Source organism: Haemaphysalis longicornis, unplaced genomic scaffold (assembly GCF_048455015.1).
Source record: "Haemaphysalis longicornis isolate Haplotype H1 unplaced genomic scaffold, Haemaphysalis longicornis Haplotype H1 scaffold_12, whole genome shotgun sequence".
NCBI classification, from domain to species: Eukaryota; Metazoa; Arthropoda; class Arachnida; order Ixodida; family Ixodidae; genus Haemaphysalis; species Haemaphysalis longicornis.
In genome coordinates, this window is record NW_027526225.1 from 8,732,461 (window position 1) to 8,751,225 (window position 18,765).

Genomic DNA, 18,765 nt, shown 5'->3' on the forward strand with positions numbered 1-18,765 from the left:
GGGATGGTTCAGGCTCTGCCCTACTCCCCCGACTGCACCGAACAGTTTCCCAGCTCATCCACCTTATACGCCGAATCCAGGGATCCGCATACGGTCTAAAAGAGCCAGACACTTGCCGTCTTGTCCAAGCCCTCATGGTCAGCCGTCTCACCTACGGAACCCCGTTTGTGAACCTCAGACCCCAAGAAACCACCAAGGTGGATGCCCTAATCCGCAAAACTTACAAAGCTGCCTTGGGCCTCCCTACATTTACCTCTACTGAGCGTCTACTCCAACTTGGGCTGCATAATACCCTCAGTGAAATTCTGGAAGCCCAACGAACCTCACAGCTACAACGGTTGGCCCTTACTCCCACTGGCAGGAACGTGCATCGCACCATTGGCCGGTCCACCCCGTCTGCAACTCACGAACTTCAACGCATCCCTCTTCACTTTCGCCAGCGGCTTAGGGTCGCCCCAATCCCGAAGCATATGCATCCGACGTTCAATAGGGGAAGGCGAGAAGCTCGTGTCAGAACGCTCACAAGGCGGTATGAAACCGACCCCCAAACGCGCTACACGGATATCGCCCATACTCCCAACGGTTCACACACCACCCTCGTCACCCTGAACTCTACCGGCCATCTCGCCACTACCTACAAGCAGCTACCAGTTCCCACAGCAGAGGCACTCGCCGTCGCTCATGCGACCACCACCCACCAAAAACAGCCCTACCTAACCATCATCACCGATTCTCAGAAAGCATGCCGGTGGTATCAAGCTGGCCTGGCACCCTCTCAAGCTCTTCCCATCTTTCACTGTCTCCCCGAAGAAATAGAGATAACAATAGTTTGGACCCCTGGCCACTCTGGTCTTGCTGGGAATGAAGCGGCCCATGCCGCAGCCCGCGCTCTCCACAACCGGGCACTCCCCTCTGCAAGGCTAGATACCACAGGACGTCCAGATTCCGCAAGCACCACCTTAACACCGCTGGACTCTACCTATAGCTCCATCCTTTCCCACCACACAAACAACAGAAGAAGGTACCCTCCACCCCACCCTTCCCTTACCCCACATGAAGCCTATGTCTATCGCCGCCTTCAGACGGAAACTTTCTATAATCACACGATTCTCTCACACATCTCCCCATCCCTATTCCCCCTTAACTGCCAATAGTGTGACCTTCCTCTTACCACCTTCCACCTAGTCTTCTCCTGCCCGCAGCACCTAACCCCCCTTCACTCCCCCACCCTTGAGCAGTGGGAGTCCGCTCTGACCAGCTCGTCACCGGAGCAGCAGCTCACCCTGGTGAAACGAGCTCTGGAATCGGCGCGGGCTCGCGGCCTCCTGGAAATGGGAGGCTGACCACTTCCCCTTCCCTCTCCCCTAAAGCTCAAATAAACGTTTTACCACCACCACCACCACCTCCGCCAAGGCCGCCACCGTGCTCTCTCTCTACCTGCCTTGACGCAACTGCTAACAAAAAAAAAATTGGAGTGGTTGAAATCGTGAGTCTCAATGCAACAGTCCTTGCCATGACGCACATCCTTCCTGCCACAGCTAATCGTGAAATTATTCGTTCGCCTTGATTTTTTTGATTTCCAATGTCTATATCACGAGCCAGGAACTCGCAAAAGATTTTTGAGCGCAGCGCAGAAGGTACAATTTCGCTCTCAATGCCCCGTTGGGGGTACGTACGCACCGCTCAAACGCTGCCTGTGGGAATGCTCCCATGGTCCCCATTTTGGCTCAGAGGAAAGCCTGAGGCAATTAACACAAAAATGTTTCAGCGATTTACCTGCTAAAACATTTCGGAAAATGCACCTTAGGCGGGGAAAAATTTTGACAAGATTTTTTTTTTATTTTAAGAACAAATAAATATTTCTGTATGAAATTCTGCGCACGGTTATTAGGCGTTTATTTTACATACCCTCGAAAACTTCAAGCCGATTGGTCGAAAAGCAGCGAAGTTAGCTGGAGACGTAGTTGGACACCTACGTTCACTACAATAAAGTTTTTTCCTTAAATGTTCTTGGGGAGCTTCTGGATGCGACGTATGAGAGACAAGGGGTGTTTTGAAATCAGGCGGTGTCGGTAAAACCGAAGAAGCTGCCTACACAGACAAGGGTTTTCCCCTGAAAACTAGGCTATTGCAGTGGCAGCTATGGATGTTTAATGGTCATAAATACTGACATTAGGGTGAAGTGGTGGAACAAAATTTATTTCCTCGAAGGTAAAGTGTAGGCGGAGAAAAAGGCAAAAAGAGGACACAAGAAACAGTAAGGCTGGAAATACCAAAAAATGAGGCCCGAAAGTAGAACAAGAGAAAAAGTAAAAGGAAACACACGGGTTTAAATAAAGCAGGCACGAAAGTAGAACAAAGAAGAGAAAAAAAAGTAAACAAAGGAAACACACGGGTCAAAACAAAGTGGAACGTGGAGGCGTTCAGGCATTGACGTCCTGCTCCGGCACATCTTCGAACTCTCCTTCCTCGTCGGCCGTCGCCTCCTGGTACTGCTGGTACTCAGAGACCAGGTCATTCATGTTGGACTCGGCCTCGGTGAACTCCATTTCGTCCATGCCCTCTCCGGTGTACCAGTGGAGGAAGGCCTTGCGGCGGAACATGGCTGCGCAGAGAACACGGAAAAGAGGCGAGACGGATCACCAGACAATCAAGGACTGAGTGCACACTCAAGAGAAGTCTCTCGTATGAAGAGGAACCAGAGTGAAATCTAAAGGCTACACCAATACCGCAATTGAATCCCCACGTGGTAAAAATTATTCCGGGCCCATTAATAGCGCCTCGAGCACCCTGTAGCTTCCGCTCGTAAAACCCCAGAAATTCAGAGTAGCATTGGTGGAAAGCGTAGTTCCAAAGCACGCCTGGAGAACTAAATACGCGTGGATTAGTAGCATTTAACTTATAGCAGACATTTAAACTATTACGTTAACTTTGAGAATGCTAGCCTTACAGGCTTTGTACAAACCAGTTATGCTAAACAGTGTACACAAACGCTGGGTAAAATTTCATAACGGCAAACATGCCTACTTGTCTAAGTTTCATACACCACATAGCCACGTCAAGTTAGGAGGCCATTCAAAGCAACCCAGGACGTACCAGTGAACTGCTCCGAGATGCGCTTGAAGAGCTCTTGAATGGCAGTGCTGTTGCCAATGAAGGTAGCCGACATCTTCAGGCCACGAGGCGGAATGTCGCAGACAGCTGTCTTGACGTTGTTGGGAATCCACTCCACGAAGTACGAGGAGTTTTTGTTCTGGACATTGAGCATTTGTTCGTCCACCTCCCGCATGGACATGCGGCCACGGAAGATGGCCGCCACGGTGAGGTACCGGCCGTGTCGAGGGTCGCACGCCGCCATCATGTTCTTGGCATCAAACATCTGCTGAGTGAGCTCGGGAACCGACAGCGCCCGGTACTGCTGTGCACCCCTGGCAGTCAGTGGAGCGAAGCCGGGCATGAAGAAATGGAGCCGCGGGAAGGGGACCATGTTCACGGCCAGCTTGCGCAGGTCAGCGTTGAGTTGTCCCGGGAACCTGCGTGCGTTGAAGGGAAGAAGGCAAAGCGAGAGATACGAAGATTGAAATAAAAAAAATGGCGCCAATCCACGCTGTGATGGGGGTTAGAAAGAGACGCTGTAAACGACACGTGGCTCTACGAAGAGAAATCAGATTCTGCCAGCCGTTACCCGTCCTGAACGCAGTAGCGGTCGCGTTTCGGCACAAATAAAATGGAGAGGAGCGTATTTGGAAGGGTGGGACAACGGAAGATAGCCATCCTGTAGTGCTAGCTCGCGGCTACACACCACCGCGCGACACAAGCGCAGACACCGAAAAAATTCGGCATGCGAGCTTAGCGATTCGCATTTATACCGATTTAAACTAGTTTAGCAAGTTTCAAAATTGCGAGAAAGCTTAGGGAACTTTATTATATCGCTATTTATCGGAACCAGTTGCTCCTTTTGCCCTTTAATACCTGCCAAAACACAACCAAATTGGTCTTCAATTTAGAATACTGGGCCCCATTCGTGGCAAGAAGGGCGCAAAAGGTAGCGTTTCTCTAGCGGCCAGTGTCTGTATGTGGTCTACATTTTGTTTTCCCGCCCTGCGAACAAATTGTTAACGTATCTTTGCTGTGCAACCACATAATTCCGACGAGTTACCCAGGGGGTGCTGTTGAACAAGTTAATCAAGCCGTGCGTAGAAAGCGCGCAATGACGGGAAGCTGCGCCAAAACGGGCCCAAAACAACCATCGCTAAAGCAGACGACAAAGCCGTCCCGCCGAGACAAAGACAGAGACAATCCACTTTATTTGAAACTGGTTTTAAGGTGGCGGAGTGGCAGTGGCCTAGAGTGCCGCCGCGACGTTACAGTGTACTAGAAGCGACGTCTAGGGTCCGACCGGTGACCAGTTCTGTAGCGACGTCTAGGGTCCGACCTGTGACCAGTTCTTAGCGGTCGCGGTCTGAGCACCTCAGAGCCTCTTCCAAGGGGGTGGGGGAGGGTAGAGGGGGGAACGGGTCACGTGCACATTCGCAGAGTGAGTGCTAGAGCGTGTCCGGCTCGTCACACAAGGGACAGTTGGGAGAGGAAAAGAGGTGAGGGTACGTATGCCTAATAGAGTGCGGTGGGGAAAGGAGTGCGTCTGAAGAAGACGCCACATGTGGGCAGCCTCAGCAGTGAGGGATGGGTGGGGAGGAGGAAGTTATCTGTGAAGGAGGCGGTAGTGTTTGGTGATGTCCCGGTATGTGCAGCAGTATGTGAACGGGACATCTCGAGAACGGTGTGTTTAGGTGTAAAAGAAGCGCTGCCCGGGGTGTCAAACCTCGGGCTTGGGGGCCGTCCCGCCTACGCGCCCGCCGGTGTGTGCAGGAACCTGCGCGCGGGGAACGATGGGCAACCATTCGCCGTGCCATCTACACTGTGCTCCGTAAGCAAAAAGCACCCTCCCCCTCCCGATCAGCGTTGGGAGTTTGTCGCGCACGCCACGAAGAAACCGTTGGCTGGTAAAGGTAGAAAGCTTTGCTTCAAAAGGAAGGACTTAACCGAAGCATATACAGGGGGACCTACCGGAGGCACGTAGTGACACCCGACATGGTGGCAGAGACGAGATGGTTGAGGTCACCGTAAGTGGGCGTGGTCAACTTCAGCGTGCGGAAGCAGATGTCGTAGAGTGCCTCATTGTCGATGCAGAAGGTCTCATCGGTGTTCTCGACCAGCTGGTGCACCGACAGGGTGGCGTTGTAGGGCTCCACGACCGTGTCCGAGACCTTGGGAGAGGGGACAACGCTGAAGCTGTTCATGATCCTGTCCGGGTACTCTTCCCGGATCTTCGAGATGAGCAGGGTGCCCATGCCCGAGCCGGTACCTCCACCGAGGGAGTGGGTGAGCTGGAAGCCCTGCAGGCAGTCGCACGCCTCGGCCTCCCTCCGCACTCGGTCGAGCACACAGTCCACCAGCTCAGCTCCCTCGGTGTAGTGGCCCTTGGCCCAGTTGTTGCCGGCACCGCTCTGACCTGCAAGGCCAGGATGAGTAGGCTCTTCAAATGGGACGCAACAATAACACATGAAGGACCTAGAGAGAGGACAACGTTTGAAGCACCGAAAGGCCGATAGCGGCTGCCTGGTCAATAAAGAACACCGTTGGAAACAAAGCCGTGCCATCACAGATATAACAACCGAGTGAGAGATGTGAAACCGGAGAGTGGGGAAGTACAAGGGCTGAGGCAAAACTTGAAATTCAGGCTGATGATCGCCGACATTTCATCATCATCTGGAGGGCAAAGTCCTCTCCCATAGATCTCCAATTTTCCCGGTTCTGTGCTAACTGCGACCAATTTGTCCCCGCAAACTTCTTGATTTCATCTGCCTATCTAAGGTTCTGCCGCCCCCTACCACGCTTGCCTTCTCTAGGGATCCACTTAATGACCCTTAATGACCAACGGTTATCTTTCTTTCACATTACATGCCCTACCCACATCTCTTCTTAATTTCGACTAATATGACCTTAACACGCGAATGTTCCCCGACCCACTCCGCTCTCTTGTCCCTTAATGGGACACCTATCATCTTCTGCTCCAATGCTCGCTGAGTCGCCCATGCAGCTGTCATACGTTCTCTTTCAGGGACAATGGTAGGCTGCCATTCTTTACCAGAGAATGCCTGCCGAATGGACTCCACCCTATTCTTATCCTTGCAATCTCTGCCTCATGGTTGGCATTCGGGGTCCCCGAGGTTATTGATCGTTACTTTAGTTGTCTTCATATTAATTTTCAGGCCCACGATTCTACTCTGCTTGTCCAGTGCAGAAAGCATGCTTTGCAATTCTTCCCCCGAGTTACTTAGCAAGGCAACGCCATCAGCAAATCTGAGGTTACTGAGGTGTTCTCCATTAACCCTTACGCCCGCCTGTTCCCAATCCAAGTTCTGAATACCTCTTGTAAACATACTGCGAACAACATTGGAGCTGACGCCCTTCCTATAGTTATTTTACTGCTCTCCTAATGGAGGACGATGATAGCTGGCATCATTTAGTCGGTAGTAATTGATTTGGCCCATCTAACCAGTAATGACAGCGAGGGTAATGAGGGGAATACTCGCCGAAGACGAAGTTGTCGGGTCTGTAGAGCTGGCCATACGGTCCAGACCGGACGGAGTCCATGGTGCCAGGCTCCAAGTCCACCAGGATGGCCCGAGGCACGTATTTGCCTCCTGAAACAAGGAAACGGGCGCGGTCAGCTCAAAACATACAGTATTCAATATATGATCAATAGATCTGGTCAGGGCATTCAGTCCTTAGCAGAAGGTCAGTAGGTTCGAGAAGGCTGGGCAATACATGAATACCCATTATATTATGTAATTTTTATCTGTCAACATCGGGGAGCAGCGGCGGTTATCCCGCTATATACGCTGCCCATGAGGATATTACACATGAACCTTTACCAGAGGCCTCATTGTAGTAGACGTTGATGCGCTCGAGCTGAAGCTCCGAGTCTCCGTGGTAGCTCCCAGTGTAGTCGATGCCGTGCTCGTCGGAAATAACCTCCCAGAACTGCAGACAAAGAAAACGAAATGCGAAGGCGGTTCAGTTCAACAGATTATTAGGGGAGGGCTGAATAGTGAAGGTGCACTTATGCGACAAAAAACAGCCCAGAATTCTGAAGTGCGTAAAAGAAGTTGTGCGTAACCAGACAACTTTCAACTATTCTCAACTTTCGTAACCACTACACGATCTGGTATAGCTGGTGAAATGGAACAGCTTCACCAGTCGCCGATACCAGCGGCGACACAGAGTTAAGTGTTGCAGTGCCCGTTTCCAGAGTACCGGGAGCCGACTGGCCATGTGGCCATTCGTTACGGCAGGGTGACTTAGTTCCGGCGACGGGCGGCCCGCCTTGCCTTGCTCGCGCATGCGCAGTCGGGTCCCAGTACAACGGAAACGGTACGGTAATAAGGTAAGATATACTAGTTATCACATCGTCTACATATTTGCGCTACCTCTTACGGCGTTTCCGGAAGCCGGAGTTTTCGTTTACCGCTGAAGACGGCATGCCACGTTGTAGCACACCGTGTACGGTTTGCGTATTCCGGCCGCCATGGTGTAGGAAGCGACATCTCTTAAATTGGTCTCAAAGCTAATCATGCACAATTTTGTTAAATTTGATTTCAATGTTTCACGTTTCGGATGAGGCGTCCCCAATAACACTAGTTTTTAGAATACTGAAGCTATCACCTGTAGAGCGACATCTACTAAGTAGAAATGGAACAATTAAGGTAAGCTGAAATGTACGCCCGCGCAGAATCTTTCGGTAAGAAATGAGTGAAATTTGTTGTAATTGCACAATAACCTACACTACCTAGCCCAGGCCAAATTTGGAGGCGCATATTTCTACGCGGCTTATGTACTGTGGAACACTGCTGTACCCACAGCTCCGTCAAGCTGTCCTTGAGATAGCTTTTTCTTCCAGCACCCGGCATTGTGTATTCTGTACACGATGCCGCAGTTCATTGTTCAGAAGCACTTTGAGAGCACAGAAACCGATACACTATTTAAGGCAGGCGAGGCTTAGCACGAGTAGGGACGGTCCTTTTGCTCGCTCGTCGGAAAATGCAATCGTTTGTCGTGCTCCTGCGCATTGTTGAGCAAGAAAAAGGCGATAAACATCAACTAAGGATAATTTTATCGGCTGTACCAAGCATCAAGCGCCGAGCTCACCGCCTTTGCTGTAGTCAAGACGTGAGGGTATGTCGTCTGCTCAGGAAGCTCGCTGTCAACGGTAAGGCCTGTGACGGTAAGTTACCCTTCGCGAGAAATTCTCGCGCATGCGCAGACGCCTCCCGCACGCACGTTAGACGGTAACGTAAACCGGCTAACGGTATGCCTGCCAGCAGCTGTGGTGATCACTGTGCTGTACAGCTGAGATCCTTGTTATTTCCCTGCGCCACCTGAGGATACGTGGGGGACGATTTACAGTCTCAAAATTTTGTGGGCCACAGCGACCGTGGCCGGGAGCAGGCGCGCTGCCAAGAGGGGCGCTGCACTTGCTGCTGCCGGCTGGTTGCGTGGCTAAAGGGAGAGAGGGGACCTTCTGCTCTTGCTTTTGTAGTGTGTCCGAGCAACAAGTGCTGCGCAAAGTGCCTGCGCTGAAGCGAAGTGCGCCTGCTGTGGGAAACCGGCCACGCTGCACTTAGCCAGCCCTACTACGAAAGGAAGAGCGATAGTTCCCCTCGCTCTCTTTAGCCGCGTAGCCAGCCGAGAGCCGCAAGCGCAGCGCCCCTGCTCGGCAGCACGCCTGCTCCGGCCAGGGTCACCGTGGCCCACAAAACTTTGACAAAGACTGTACATGCGCTAGGAATACAGGCAACGACGGTTTCAAGGGTGCTCAGCTACAGGTAAACCTGGATGTAACGAACCTATGTGCAACGAATATCTGGATTTAACGAAGTTTTTGAATTCCCCATTGAAACCCACGTGTTCGCGACCTCTATGTAACGAAGGCGTCGCGACTGTTAACCTTGGTGTAACGAATTCGTTACGCCGATGAGCCATGTTTTTTTGCACTTTTTCTGCAAAAATGGCCGGAGAAATGGAGAAGTGCGATATCGGTTGGGTGCTAGGCCTGTCTGTCGGCGTGTAGTCGCGTGTCTCAACTGCCATCTGCGTGTTCTGCTACAAAACGAAAAGGTCTGTGTTTTGAAGACAAGCTCGCAATTTCAAGTGCCGGCTCCACAGGCGAGATAGAAGAACGTCGCCGCCTGGTACAATATCTCGGCTATAGCGTCTTGTGTGTTCCTTGCTGTTCTCTGCCTCTATGCCAGTCGGTGGTCTGTGGCGGAGTTCAGTGGAGCTAGTCTTGCGGCCGTCTCAAGTGCGAGAAATGTTAAGTGCGGAAAACAGCACCAGGTTGGCGAAAAGTCGCCCTTTCAGCATCAGTTTGGTTCTTGCGACGCGTTAAGGCACCGAAAAGTGCCAAAAGCGACACTTAAGTTACGCTTGTGAATACGGGGTTATGTGACCTAGCTTCTTTGCTGTGCCTAAGCTCGTGGGAAAACAGCAGGCGCAAATAACACCGTTTTTCACCGTGAAATAAATCCTTGAGCGGCGAGTCACCATCCCTAATGTCTAGCATTTTTTGTTTAGTTTCTACTTCATTCACGCGAGCCTTAACGCGAAACTGCTGCATGTAACGAAAAATTGCGAATTTTGTAAACTTCATTATATCCAGGTTTAACTGTGCGGTAAACATGCCTGAACAGTCAAGATCACGAAGCACCAACCCGAAATAAAAAAAGCAGCAAGAGCAGTGATAATATAGAAAGTGACACAAGGGTCAGCTCGCAGCCACACGTCCGAGCTTGCTTGATTGATTACGAGGCTTCACGCGCCGACGCTATAGACAGGCGATATAGGCGCACGGTAGTGGAGGGCTCTGGATTAATTTCGACCACTTCGGCATTTTTATCGTGCGTCGAAATCTAGGACGCACGGGCGTTTTCCCTTTTCGCCCCTATCAGAGGAGCGGCCACCGCAGCCGGGAATCGAACCCGCGTCCATGGGGCGAATTTCGATTGCGAATTCGCAGCTGCGGCGCCGCTCGTGCACCAAAACGAACTATTCTCGTTGCTGTGGCGAATTTCCAAACGTTTGGAAGAGTGGAACTTCTCTTGTGAACGCCGCTTAGCATTTGGCAATATGTCGCAGCAGTGAAAATAGAAAAAAATCGTTTTGCCGCATGGGCGGCGCCGCAACTGCGAATTCGCAGGCAAAATTCGCTCCATGAGCCACCACGGCGGTGCACACGTGCGAGTTGCGAAACCTGTTCGTCCGCGGCCTTGCAAGGAAGCGGGGAGCCAGAGGCGCTGCTTGCATATGCAGATAGGCGAAATTAAATGCTCGTGAATGACTAGACATTGCTCACGGGAAGCTCGTGAATGGTGATGGCGCATATAGTGCACCAGTCAAATTGCATCCACGTCTACTCAAGCGGAAATTTAGGTGCGCTGAATCGAAAGAGCCACAACAATAAATTTCTCGAATAATCACGTGGGAGCCAGAAACCTGCGCGCGCAAGATTCTTTCAACGCGGTATGCCGTTTTCCTGTAGTCGTGCAAAAGCAGATTTTAAATACCGCGCGCGCAAAAGGTTCGCAACCTGTCGGCTTATGTGGTTCAAAATAAATTACGCTACAAACGTCGAGGGAAGCACGCTAGCTGCACGCAGAGAATAAAACCGCTTGCGACCAGCACCGAGGTGGGTACCAACGCCGAGAAGGGCATTTTTCCGCAAAAATATTTACTTCGATACAGTTTGCAAAACAAAAAAAAAAATAAAGGTCGTGATTTCCTTAAGTTCGGGCAACAGGCACGTTGTGCACGGAAGGAGTCAATATCGGATATAAGTGAAGGTAAATTAAAATTAACAAGCAAATGCCGAAAAAAGTCCAGTTAAACAGCGGGAGAAAAAAATATGGCTTGGGAGCAAAAAACAAGCTAAGAATAAAATGAGCTTGAAAAATTAGTAGTTCACCGGTTTATCTAAAAGAAACGGGGTTTGGCTTGCGAACACTTAAAATTATTTCGGCTCACGAAAGAAAATCACTGTTGTAAGACCGCAGACGGTATGGTCATTATTGGCACAATAGAATAAGGAGCCGTCGGCGCACTTCGCAGTTAATAAAACATCGCTAAATTCCACGTGAACGATCTTACGAGCACTGCCACACAGTCATTATAACACAACACAAGCAAAAAAAGAAACGATTAAAACTATTACCCGCCGCGAACGGCAGCCTCAATGCGTGCACTCGTGCACGAAGGGGTGCCGTCCAACACACTATCACAGAAGTGGTAAAAGCAATAAACGCGGCGCAGCCGCAGTGGCCGAAGACAAAAAAAAAAAAAAAATACGCGATCCCGAAAAAAGCCAATCCGCTTAACAAATCATTATATAGCGAGCCGTTATAGGCACCAAGCCAAGCCGAGTAGCGAAGCCCAGTAGCTGAGCGTGTTAAGTTGTGTGCGGTAAGAGAATGGCACACAGCAAACCGAAATGCGGGAAGCGGCACTGAGCATGGAAAATAAGACAAGCATTTCTGTAGAAGCAAACACGGATAGTTAGCTGCCTTGGCACGCTGAGAAAGGTCAACGAAGGCACGGCCGAGTTGGGCAGGGATTTATATACACCCCCCCCCCCCCCCTAACACGCCCCCAGAAAGACTTCGACACCCCCCCCCCCCCCAAAAAAAAAAAGATTCCACAACCACAAGCACCCTTCCTAGGAATTTATAGACCCCCCCCCCCCCCCCCCAATCGAAATTCTGCATAAACCCCTGGAGTTGAGACAATTCGAACGGCTCACAAACGTCGGCTTGTGCGTGAAAACCACTGGGATTTGCAGCGGAAAAGCCAGCACGCATGAAATAACCGGGAGGGCAGCAATTAGAATAAAAAAGCTGCGCGTTACCAAACGCGCAAAGCCCGCAGCAAAACTTCGCCCCTGTCCCGGCCGCGAGACGGCTTTCATGGCAACTATCCCATTGGGGTCATCGCTCCGGCATCGTTAACGGGCGTGACTAACTACATCGTCCCCTACTCGGAACGTGTGGCAGGAAAATCAGCGTAAATGCGCGCCTGATTACAGGCGATCGTGCAAAAAGAACACGCATTGAACTAAGGCGCGAGAAATTACAGCTGATGGCTGCGAAAAGGTCATGGCCACGGCGGCTGGTTTCACGTTCGGTTAGGCCTAGCAGCCCCGCCTTGCGCAGACTTCCCAAAATGCGGCACGAAATAAAGCCGTCTTACCTTGGCTCCTATTTGGTTGCCGCACTGGCCGGCCTGGATGTGGACGATCTCTCGCATGCTGGAACCGGTCGGGAGCTTCACACCGAAGGAAGACCACAAAGACTGGCAGTGACGAGCCCGACCAGGAGACAGCTTACGGCGCGAGAGCAACGGCCAGAATGACTGACGGGACAAAGTGGGGTATGCTTTTCACATTCGACACGCGCGTCCGCAGCCAATCGGGGCGAGCCACTCCCAACGCTCTGATTGGCGAGTTTGGTGGCGTGACTATTGCTGTCGAATTTGTTCCACTTGATGATGATGATGGTGGTGGTATTGCCTTCGAAGTGGTTGGCACGTACCCACCAGGGATTAGGTTAGGGATAAAGCGTTGACTGTGGCGCTGTTGAGGTTATAGGGTTGATAATTGAAAGCCCGGCAGCGTGTGTTTGACAAACCTGGCCGATTGGTTGATTATAATAATAATAATAATGCTTTATTGCGCAAAATACTGAAAAAAATACAAGGAGGCAGGTCTGCCAAAGCCGCATTGGGCTTGAGCGGCAGCGCCTGGCAGGCAACGGAAACCGCAATAAATAAATAACACTGACATAAGTACGAAGCATAGTAAAGCAGAACGTTTAAGTATACATACAAAGAAAAAAAAAAGGGAAAACAAGTTGACTTACGACACATAGATTACACCCGACAGAATAACAGCACTAAAGATTTAAAATATCAGCTTGTTTCCTAAACGGGCCACAGCTTATCAGAAATTAGTCTACAAGAGCTCGAACGTTATAAAACACGCAAACAGCGTTTATCACACACCACCTGATATGGTTTGACAGAGCGTGAGGTGCTGATAAAAAAAGCGGAATTGCAAAAGGTCAATAGTTACTGGACAGAAATGTATATAGCATTGCTTTGAAGGCTGAGGCGTTTGAACCGATAAACACCATTTCTGCAAGACTACACCCTATGCAAATTATATGTTTACACGACGTAATACCTTTTTAATGAGCGTTTAGTTTTTACAGAAAAAATACTGGGCGGCAATCTGTTAAAGTAGAAAGGAACATAGTAATGACGCATTCTTCTACCGTATACCTAGTTGAGCAACGAGGAATGCAGTATATGTCTTTCGGTTGTAAACAACGAACGCGTGTATATGGCTGCTTGAATGTGCTAGTCCAGAAATGTTTTCTAATGACAGTTTACGTTATTAATTGATCAAAATTCGGTAAAGATAATACTTTAAAGACATCGACCTTATCTTCATAGTAGAGTATATCGTATGCTACACTCTTTAAAATACATCTCAGAATTCCGTCAATTCTAGTTTTCCAATGAAGTGAACAGTGACCGTACACCGTTACACCGTAGCGTAAGTTGCTGTAAGCTAAGGCATGCGTGACAGCTTTCCGTACAAATATTATAAAGCAGAGCCGATACAGCCCTAAGTTTTTTGCATAAATGCGAAAGGTTCGAATTCCAGGAGAGGACATTATCGATATGTAGACCGAGATACCTTACAGTGGGTACATATGCATAGCCCTCCATTTATTTCTCCTCCATCTTCATCTCTCTCGTCCCCTATCCACACTCTTTCCTCCACTTTCCCTTCCCACACACAGAATAGCTGGCCAGATATACTACTGTCAGGCCGACCTTTCTGTGTTTATTTCATTTCAATAAAATTCCTCTCTCTTGATAGGTTTACACGTGCAGCTGGAACAATCAGATATATGTAGCAAGAACGAATAATCATGATTCACTTTTTTAATGGATTATGAAAGCAAATAAATTGTGTCTTTGCAGCGTTGACTTTAATTGAGTCATCTCTAAACCAATTCATTATATTCATTGCTGCCTTTTGTAGCAACACCACCGCTGTCTCTTACTCTTCAGCGGAAGCTATCAGAACAGTATCATCAGCATACTTAAACAAAGAAACCAGCACAGCGTTGACAACATCATTCACATAAATATTAAACAGCAACGGGCTCAGAATAGAACCTTGAGGAACTCCAGCTCTTATTAATGAAGCAACACTTCGACATTCTCCTATTTTAACTGACTGGTATCGGCCCTGAAGGAAATTTTTAAGCAACAAAAGGAAGACACCGCGGAAGCCAAGTAAGGAAAGTTTCTCTAACAACAGGTCATGACAAACACTGTCGAAAGCCTTGCTGACGTCAAGGGAGAGGCCGCAAGTCACATTATTACGTTCGAAAGAAGAGTTTAAAAGATCAGAAAAATCTTCCAGTAACGTCTGCGTTCCCCTACCTTCAAGAAAACATTACTGTGTAGGCGATAATATGTCATGTTTGTCTAGGAAACATCGCATAGTTAATAACAAGTGTTTTTTCTAGTGTCTGGGCTATGCTCGATAAGACAGAAATAGGCCGGTAATTTTCTTTGTTAAGACGGGAGCCGGATTTATACAGTGGAAAGACAGTTGACATTTTCAATTGCACATGTATGTCATCCGTTCAATAGATGCAAGAGAACGTTTTTTAAGGATTCAAAATTTCTTCGTAATTCATTAATCGCAATATTGTCAACACCAGGTGATTTATTGGCTTTAAGGCTATAAATTATCATTCTTAAATCGTTTTCATTCAAAATAGAAAAAAGGCTGACTCCGAAACGCTAGAACGCACAGTGCATGCACTCCAGTACTGAAAGACAAACTACCAGACACTCGTAAAAAAAGGGTATTGAATTCATTAGCAATGCTTTCATCATCACTGGAAACATTAGAAGGGAAATGATTACTGCTGCCGCTGCGATTGCCACCTTTTCTAAAGTCATTATTCAAAGCCAGGTTTTTCTGCTGTCTGAGCATACGTCGTCAATTTTTTTCCGAAAATGAACCCGCTTAGCCGAACGAATCATGGCATTAACTCTGTTTCGAGATTCCTTAAACTTGGAACGCAAAAAGGCACTCGAAGGTGTTCGTCTGGACTGTGCCCAGATAATGTCTTTCTCCTTTATTGCCGCCAAAATTTCCGAGGTCCTCCAATTATTTTCGGAATTCCTTTGTTTAATTTTAACTTTGCGCGTAGCTGTCCCGCGAAAGCGATCAAGCAGTGTAACAAAATTATCATAGATTTCATCTGGTGCCGTATTAACCAGAATGTATCCCAGTCGTACTGCGCAATCAAATTATCAAACTTTTTGTAGTCAGTGATCGAAACTTCTTTGCTATGGTTTGACTGTCCCTGCGCAATCAGTGGAATAGTCAAGGAACAACAACAAAAAGTAATGGTCAGCGAGTTTCGATTCTACGACTGCAGATTGGACAGTACACCTTTGAGTTCGAACGTTTATTTGATCAAGGCATGATTCCACGAGGCGACCAGATAGGAATTCAGAACGAGTTACTTTTTGAACAGTTTCCTGCATCCCCCATTTAGAAATGACGTCAAGATAATCGCAAACCAAATCGAGAGTTGGACGAAGCAGGCCAATATTAATATCGCCTATCATAATTACATTTTTTTCCAGGGACTGCGTAGATAGACCTGAATCAAGCTCCGACAAAACAAAAAAATGCGTCAGGGTGGTCGATAGATAGAAAACACAGTTAAAGAAAACGTGGGCGTGCTTAATCGCAACGCAACTACTTCGGCCTGAGTAAATCAAGGCGCTTGTTCTGTTACAGCCCAAGTGTTTTTAACGAACACGGCAATTCCTCCTCCACTCCCTACTGGACGCGTGTAGGAGAACATTTGGTAACCTGGGATGGCATATTGTGGCATGCAGTCTGAATTAACATTAATCTCCGTCAATATAAAACAGTCGTAGAAAAAAGGAAACGGCGAAGTTAGTACTCGGAATTGATCCCAGTTTTTGCGCAGACTTCGGATGTTAACGTGACAAGCCCGGAAAGCATTGCCGGAAGTTGCCGAAAATGACTAACTCCTGCAAAGGTCGTCGCTGTAGTGTCGAAGACTACCATAATTAAACAATCTTTTCAAGGTCAGATAACTTGTCGGTGCGAATGACAGGTGCACCTTCACCCAGAGGCGTCGGAACTATTTTTCGATTTGGGGAGCCCAAAAAATTGTACCATACATCATCATCATCATCGTCATCATCATTTGTTCTCCTTGAGGGCTCATGCATGGGCGATATTGAATAGGATAAATAAATAAGCCCAATCCCCGAATAAAAGTAAATCAACTTCCCTCAAATTCTTATCCAACATCACAGATGCTGGAGAGCAGTAAAAGATCCCTTAACGCTCCGCGTTAGGACCAAAGCATCAAAAGTAAATTGCAGATTCTCTAAATCTACAGAATACTCCAGTGCTAACAGTTAAGAGACTTTATGAGGAGTCATATTTACATTACGCTGAAACATAAGCAGTGATTTGATGGCGAGTGAAGGCGACAGACACCCACGCTCGGATTTCGCAGCAGCGTCAAAACGGCAGGTTGAATCTCGGAATTATTCTATTTGGGCAAGCCACCATTTCCGGAATCATTGGTCTTTCAGTCAGCGAGCTCTTGTTTGACGGGGCATCAGCGGAAGTCTAGAAGTGCCATCTGACTGGGGGAGCTGTGCTCCCCCATTTGCACATTAGGGGGAGCCGTCGCTCCCCCTGCACCCCCAGTTCCGACGCCCCTGCCTTCACATTTTTTAGCCAGATCCTTCCCGTTTCCCGTCCAGATGAACTTGGAGCCCTTTTCTTTACCTCGTAATCGAGAAAATCGAAATAGCTCGCGGTTAGTCCGTGTCAGGTTCTCATTGAAGTAGAGCCGTGGGAAGGTACCACACTCGAGGGCTACAAGACCCTTTTGGGCGTTCATCCAAGCTTGCTTCTTAGCTGCAGTTTTCATCTGGACAACGATGGAAGGAATGGCATCCTGTCTCGCTGGTAAGCGATGTACTGTTGTAATGTCGGTTTTCTGGAAGTCGGCAATGTTGAGTTTGACGGCAAGGTCAGTCATAAATTCCACTAGGTCTTCACCCTGAGTTGCCGGAAAACCATGTATTTCGAAGTTGGCTCGCCTTGTGTATTGCTCTAAGTCATTGATTTCTGTGCTCATCTTATCAATCGTGTCGGTTTGCTGCGCTACGGTCAAAGAAAGGGACGCAACTTCTGCCTTTAGCTGTGTCCATCCTGTGTCCATTCTTTCAAGGACGTTGTCGCACTTCTCCGAGAGAAAGCTTACTGATTCCACAAGCTTTTCACTTGTCACCTTGAAGGGAAGCATTACTACCATTTTCTCCGCCAATGTCGCAACAGTGGCTGTCAGTTGATCCAACTTAGCAATGACACTCGATAGTTGCGTACAAGATAGCTCATCTGGGTTTGATGGACTGCCTGTGTTAGACCGACAAGGTTGGCAAATCCAGGCATCGCGTTTGGCTGCGGACATCTTATTATACGCGGCATCGGTAACACTCGAGCAGTTTTTACCAATATGATAACGTTCCTTACACACTGAACAGGTCAGGAACTTTTCATTCAAACACTTGGAGCAGACAACGCACAAGGAAGACACTGAAACGCACTGAGATGCAGTCAGCGGCAACAATCATAAAGGTACAGGCATTGCTCTTAGGGGCTCATCTGACGAGCGAAAACAGTCTGTTCAGAACCGGGAATCGGTTCGCCGCTGACTGCAGAGAAGCGTAGGTCCGATGGCGTTTATGTAGCGCTGACAGGTATCACGTGGCTTCTACTGGTGGCACCCGGGAATGACGACGATGGTTGGCCAAAATATAGGAAAGCGCCCACAGAAGTAATTAGTTCTCGAGCAACCTGTTCTAGCCTCAAAAAGCAAAGCACTGCCCTGGGAATTATCGTAGAAATTGGGGGGGGGGGGGGGTTAACGCACCGACGCTACACAGGCGATGAGGCGCGCGGTAGTGGAGGGCTTCGGATTAATTTTGACCACCTGGGGATCTTTAACGTAAGGCGAAATCGCGAACACACAGGCGTCTTCGCTATTCGACTCCATCAGAAAAGCGGCCGCCGCGGCCGGCAATCGAATCCGAATCCGTTCCTACAAAGAGCCCTTTTCAATGTTCCTCTCTTCAACCACGCTCCCTGGTCTGCGCTGTGTCCCGTCTACACCTCGTCCTCGTCCCTTTGCGCTATACTATACCAACACGCCCAAGCTTATGCTATACCAACACGCTGTAATGCTATAATATAATGCTATACTAACACGCCCAAGCTTATACCGTGTCCTTGGGCTCAACAGCACAGAGCCATAGCCCCTGAGCCACTGCGGCGGGTAAACCTGACTGTCTAGATGATGATTGATGATGATTGCTACTGGTTTCCCCTTTGTAGCGTGTTGATGACGTGTCATCTTACCAAAAAGGGCTAATATGCCTATGTTTTATACTCTTGGTTTAATACTAGCGCTGTTTAGGGCAGGCACAAAAACCTTATTAGGCACAAAATACTTTTTTTTTCTGTTACAGGTGGTAACTGTCCAGGCAATATTCCCCACTCTGCTT

General features: G+C 48.7%; 1 protein-coding gene across 1 annotated transcript; it reads right to left on the reverse strand.

Moving 5' to 3' along the window:
- Positions 1-2,178: 2,178 nt before the first annotated feature.
- On the reverse strand, positions 2,179-12,484 carry LOC144162392 (tubulin beta-4B chain-like). Its single transcript, XM_077692896.1, has 6 exons — positions 12,301-12,484; positions 6,939-7,047; positions 6,597-6,707; positions 5,068-5,512; positions 3,097-3,533; positions 2,179-2,605 (listed from the first exon to the last, which is right to left on the reverse strand). The coding sequence occupies exons 1-6, from the start codon at positions 12,355-12,357 to the stop codon at positions 2,424-2,426; spliced, it is 1,341 nt and encodes a 446-aa protein (XP_077549022.1). The 5' UTR covers positions 12,358-12,484; the 3' UTR covers positions 2,179-2,423.
- Between the last annotated feature and the right edge of the window lie 6,281 nt (positions 12,485-18,765).